General features: G+C 38.3%; 1 protein-coding gene across 3 annotated transcripts in view; it reads right to left on the bottom strand.

Moving 5' to 3' along the window:
- Positions 1–496: 496 nt before the first annotated feature.
- LOC149173740 (uncharacterized) overlaps positions 497–6,000 on the bottom strand; it is a 93,735-nt gene continuing 88,231 nt past the window's right edge. For 2 of the 3 annotated variants that reach the window (XM_089424715.1, XM_089424714.1), the window contains exons 6-8: positions 1,312–3,873; positions 757–1,128; positions 497–540 (exon numbers count right to left, since the gene is read on the bottom strand). In XM_089424715.1, coding sequence (XP_089280841.1) covers positions 1,434–3,873 — 2,440 coding nt within the window. In that variant the 3' untranslated portion in view covers positions 497–540; positions 757–1,128; positions 1,312–1,433. The remainder of the gene's footprint in view (positions 541–756; positions 1,129–1,311; positions 3,874–6,000) is intronic. The other variant, XM_089424716.1, reaches the window with a different exon arrangement.

The raw sequence follows: 6,000 nt of genomic DNA, 5'->3' as shown, positions 1-6,000 counted from the left end.
GAACTACTTCATTTGCATGTTAACCATATTTCAAAGCCAGAATAAAGCATCAACAACTAAGCAACGAAGTAACCCCAGAAATCATTAACAGCTACGAGAAGAAGCACAACTATTCTTGGAAAAGCCATATCAGCATACTCAGTTCAACCCACATACAAAAAGTTTATAATATCCAGTTTCCTACAACACTAGTATGGCATAGTCAAAATTTTGATGACACAGGCTCATGCTGCTTTCCTAGGAAATAAATACAAAAAAAAGCTACTTATAATTCAGATATGTGTTATCACGATTGAACAGTCTTTTCCCACTCTAAGGAAATATTATAAACATAAATTATAATCAAATAGCAACGAGTAGAGGCACATATGCCTGTCTAACAGAAAATTTATAATAACATTATGCTCAAAAACCATGCATCAAAGTTGTATTTGAAGTACTTGGAAACATTCTCCAGGCAGTCGATGGATGCAGTACCAAAAGGCTTAGAAGAAAATATTTCGAAACATTTGCCATCCCTTTCATTTCAAGTCAAATATCCTCCCTACACAAGACAAATTACTCATCGATCAGAACAAACAATATTATTCGATTAAACAGCAATCAGTTCTACATTAAGTGTCCTCTTACAAAAGCACAGAAATATATTGACTAAAACTAATCTGATGCCAATACTAGATATATTTTTTACAAATAAGTTACTGGGTGACTCTAGACTACTGTTGAAATACAAAAATTGGTTGAGAAAAGGGTCACTTGCCTTGTGTAATCGTGGCCATAACATAGATCAGCATCACAAAGTGTGCATAGGCCACCTATACAATTCACATCTTGCTTCTCCCCACCCAACCCCACTCTTTCTTTCATCCCCTCCCAAACAAAAGGTCCAACAATCCCCAGATTCAAGAATCAAATCTTCAACACTCAGGCCATCCTAAGTTTAACTCGTAAACGTCATCAACCATACTTTATTGGGATCTCCAATTCCATGTTTAGCAGTAACTTATCTGGTATAGTCTCGATGGAGTCTCCAAAGTTCACTTCAATTGTAGAAATATTGGCTGAAGCAATTGCAGTCTCAGCAAATTTGCTGCCAGTTTTAACTGAAGTATCTGGAAGCACAACATGCTGAGTACAATGACAAAAAAATTATTTGATCTTTTAACATTTTATTAAATAAGAAACACAAAGAATAGCAAAGATACATTTTTGTGTGAAGCTTCTATGTTTCAGGGCTTTCAAAAACAAGGCAAGATGGAAAACAGAGTTACTAGAAATCTAAGCATTTTGAAAGATTAGTGCAGGTTATACCTATATATGAGCATCTAGTAAGTGGACTGTCGACCCCAAATGATGTCTTCTATGTATGGAATTGAATTGTGGCTGACGAGATGATTTTGTATGTGCTGGTGTTATACCAATGCACCTTCCTTTCAGGATGGAAACGGACCTCCCATGTGATACCGCCTATACCATTCTTGCTGTTTCTGTTGCAATAAAAGTAATTGTTGTTGAGACTGAGATTGCTGCTGGGTCTCATAAAGTGATTGCAACCTTCCAAACTGTGCTGGCTTTAACTCCATGTCATAATCAAACCACTTTGTCTGATGTTCCTGCAACAGTTGTTCACAAAGCTGACTCCCTAGGTTTTGTTTTAGTTGCTGGTCATCACCATGGTTAAATTCAGAGAAGCCCATTCCTGGAAATGGAAAACCTGTATCACTTGAGACGGTTATTTTGTCTGGATTGGACCATATTCCATTATCTGATGAATACATTGGAAGGCCCCAATCTCTATATTTTTGGTTATTTATTTCAGGCAATGAAGAGGTATAACCATCCAGCCATGCATAATCATCAACTTGAAGTGGTCCCTCTACATCCTCTTCACTCTGTCCAGACTTGAATTGTAGGCCAAACCCTGGAGGTGGGCCAACAGCAGAAGGACCTATCCAACTTGAGCCAGTGTATTCCTTTTTTCCCAGTGTAATACTGGGAATACACGGCTTTATAAAATTCTTGTCTTTCAACTGTGTACTGGAAATTCCTGTATGATTTAGATATCGGTTACTGGAGATGTTGTCCCCAGGCATATAAACATTATCATCATCTGGAAGCAAAGGTGCCGAGGGATATGGCTTCAATGCTGAAAAATGATAGTCTGCAAGAAAACTAGAAGGGATACCACTGGCCTCAACTCTTTCCCCATGTGGTGAAATTCCCATGAAATCTGACGCCATAACCAAATTATCACGTGCAACCTGCGTTGATGTTGGCTCACTAATAGAGACACTTGACAAGCCAGCCAAGGAAGGAACATCTATCCCTGTATCCCAATAAGAAACACTCACATCAGCCTGCTTCTGTTGTCCAATAACACCCGGAGAATTAATCTTTCCAGAGCTACCAATAAACATCGTATCACTGTTCTGAATGCCCCAGGTGGTTAAGGTAGGGCTAGGCAGGCCAGATAATGGTAATCCCCCAACACTGCATTGCCTGTTCAGCTGCAAATCTTGATGAACTGAACCAGTCAGGCCAGCACCAGATGCACACAAAGAAACTGGCATGCTAACTACAGAAGTTATGGTGTCAGAAGCTGCAGAAGAAAACCCAGTAACTACTTGACTCTGAGGAGCAGCAACATCTGAAGCTATCAGATCACTTTGAATGCCTCTCTTAGGAATAAAATCAGGAAAGGGGCGTGTTGAAAACAGATGTGATCCATGAGATAGAGAAACTGATGGATGCTGTTTGGTTATGCCAGATATTTCTAAATTTTCAATTCCCCTTATACCCTGGGAAACATAGGATGCATCAGACAGAGCAATATTTGAGGCACTAAAAGGCACTTCACCACATTCCCTGCCAACTGAAATATGAGGGGCATGCACAGCAGATATATCCTTTGGAACCGGCTTGAAAACAATATATTCATCATCATCTTCATCGCCATTATCTGTTTTTGAACAAATATCCTTAAATGATACATTGTTTTCTTCGAATCCAACTACAGACCTTTCATTGAGTCCACCACAATTGTGTTGATGATGTCTAACATCCTGCCCAGCTGCAGATGCCTTTTCATTTTTATTCATCCTTTTCAGCTCTCCAGCCATGAAAAACCTCTGAGTCTCTTCGTTATAGACAATCCCATTCCCTGTACCATCAAATGCTATTCCAATCACCCTTCCTGCTGCCCGGAGACGATCAACACGCACCTGCAATTCCTTTCTCTCTTTCAGACTTATGCCAGGAGGAGATATAGAATAATCTAATCCTGACTGAGCATGACTAAGAGGAATAAATCCCTGTAGTTCATAATCTTCCCACAGTGTAATACCACCTTCAATTGGCATTCCATGGCTATCTATATTAGCATCCAAATCCTTACTTTCATGCAGTGTGTTCAGAAGAGCAACAAATTGCCTCCAAAAGAAGGACCTTGCATTGGCCTGCTTCTCATCAACTTCACTACCTACAGCAATCTCCGGTTTGCTAGCCAACCACTCTGTAAACACTAGCATGGCAGGCAAGAAAGGGCTACTGGATACATCATTTGAATCTACACATCTGCTCATAAGGCGACCTGCAAGCTCAAATGCTGCAGTAAGTGCATTCTGTAATAAGGCAGAGCGCTGCAAAACTTCAGCATATGTTGGCTGTGGTGAAGAATTACTCCCATTTGCATTATGTACTGTGAAAATAAGTATACAGACAAGTTGCAATATACCAGCAGCCCCACTGCTGCCAGTGCCTATTCCACTTCGATGTTCTGAGCCTAAGCCTCCTTCAAGGCACAAGTCATCTAATGCAAGCAATTGTTCCAGCTCACATATTGTAGCAGCATACACCTCCGGAATTGTCTCCAAGCTGAAGTGCAAAACATATAACAAGTCAAGCCCAAAGTAGTTGATAATGCTGGGAAGAACTAATGTAAAAGTATTTAATAAATATTTTAAGGAATTAGTAACAACTTAAATGCAAGAGAAACAGTTTTCAGTATGGAATATGAACAATCAAAAGAATCAAATAGAGTATTTTATGTAAACAAAAATAAAGAAAGATGACATCAGGCAGGGAAAAGAAACCAAGTGAGCACAGAAATATTAAATGGCATTGGTTGTATGAAATCTCAATCTAAGTTACTTGCAAATGGATACAGATCCAGATATCAACCATCTGGAACTTTTGAAAAACAAGGATCCAGATACAAAGAAACGACATATATATATATATATATATATATATATATATATATATTCTAATAAAAAAAACATGAACCAAAAAAAAATCAATCTCCAGATATCAAACAAACACAAAAAAAATCAATCTCCTATGAAAACTCTGATTTGTGTGTCTAAATATTGATAAGCATAGGAACATGTGCGTGTGAAACATTCATGTGTCAGCATCTCTCCCCAAAGATACAGATAAATGTTATTGTGTACATGTAGTATGTACAATGACTCAAGGGTTATGCCAGGGACCACTAGTACTTAGGGTTTTGGATGGCATTTAGTCTTAGTTAGTGAAGGAAAGATCATGGAGTCATATTGTAATCAAGCTCTGCTCTGCCGGAGGTTGCCCCCTCAAAGAGGCAAGAGAAAATTGAATCTATTTCTGAATAATAAAATACTTGTTGTTTTTCTCATTTTATTCTATGTTCTGAGCTATATTTCTTCACATTTCTGGTATTCCGGAATTTCTCACAGATCAAGAGCATAACATAGCTGGATGGGTTTCTTGACACTTAATTTTCTCAAGGACTTCAAAAATGGCCTTTGAAAGTTTAAACTGTCGTGTGTCAAATGCAGAAATGAGTGCAAGATCTAAAAATGCATTAACTTATATATCATCACTAAATATGAAGCAGGAGTGAGAAAAAATAACAAATGGCTGCCATAAGAGTTCATGCATAGAATTGAGGTGAAACAGGTTTGTCACAAGCATCATTTTCACTGTACATTAATTATTTGGAAGAATGCAAAGGGAAACATACGATAAGCCCTCTCAGTGATACAAATAAAAATAAATATAACAAAAGATGGACCCAAAATCATTTGGATGCTGGGAGCACTCATGCAATAGTATAATGTTACAGCTCCATATTCTGTAGACCTACCAAAACACAAACCCAAACCTGCAAGGCATATACTTTAACTTGCACTCAAAGATATCAAAGAACAAAACCATTGTCAAATCAAATGAAATGATATCATATCAATGTCCATTAATGAACAAAATGATCAATCAAACGCTAAATTAAACCAAGTAATAATAGCAAGATGACAAGGGGTAAATGTCTAGCACAAACGCATTCAAATACTCAGCAAATTCATATTTATTATTATTAAAAGATAGAAGATGATTACAATTTGCGGGAGACCCCTGGCTTTATACTGCCCTAGGTGCCTCTTGGTGAATGGGCAGGATCTTTGATCATGCCCTTTCCCTTTGCCTAACAACTACTTAATAACTAGTTATAACATTGCCTTCCTCCCAGAAAATGCTTTGTCCTCAAAGCATACGTAACGACAGAAGTTGTTGACGAAATGCTTCAGTCTCCCAAGAAGATTCTTCTTCTGGTAAGTCCTTCCACTTGATCAAAGTATTCCTTGATTACACGAGATCGAAGCTTCTTTTGGTTCTAAAATGACCATTCCTTCATCATCTAAGGATGGAGCTTTGTCCTCAGAGCATACGTAACAACGGATGTTGTTGACGAAATGCTTCAGTCTCCCAAGAAGCTTCTTCTTCTGGTAAGTCCTTCCACTTGATCAAAGTATTCCTTGATTACACGAGATTGAAGCTTCTTTCGGTTCTAAAATGACCCTTCCTTCATCATCTAAGTATGGAAGCATTGTTTGTGCTGATTGATGGTCGCCCAGTGCCCTTATAAGGCAGGATACATGGAAGACATTGTGAACACGACTTTTAATTGGAAGGCTTAAACTATATGCAACTTGGCTGATCTTTTTGTTGATCTAGTATGGTCCA

The sequence above is a fragment of the Pinus tabuliformis genome, chromosome 4_2 (genome assembly GCF_031772625.1).
Source record: "Pinus tabuliformis cultivar Carrire ecotype Pingquan chromosome 4_2, CPIR1, whole genome shotgun sequence".
Taxonomy (NCBI): Eukaryota; Viridiplantae; Streptophyta; class Pinopsida; order Pinales; family Pinaceae; genus Pinus; species Pinus tabuliformis.
The sequence above is the reverse complement of the archived record's forward strand: the minus strand, read 5'-3'. Positions and strand labels throughout refer to the sequence as shown.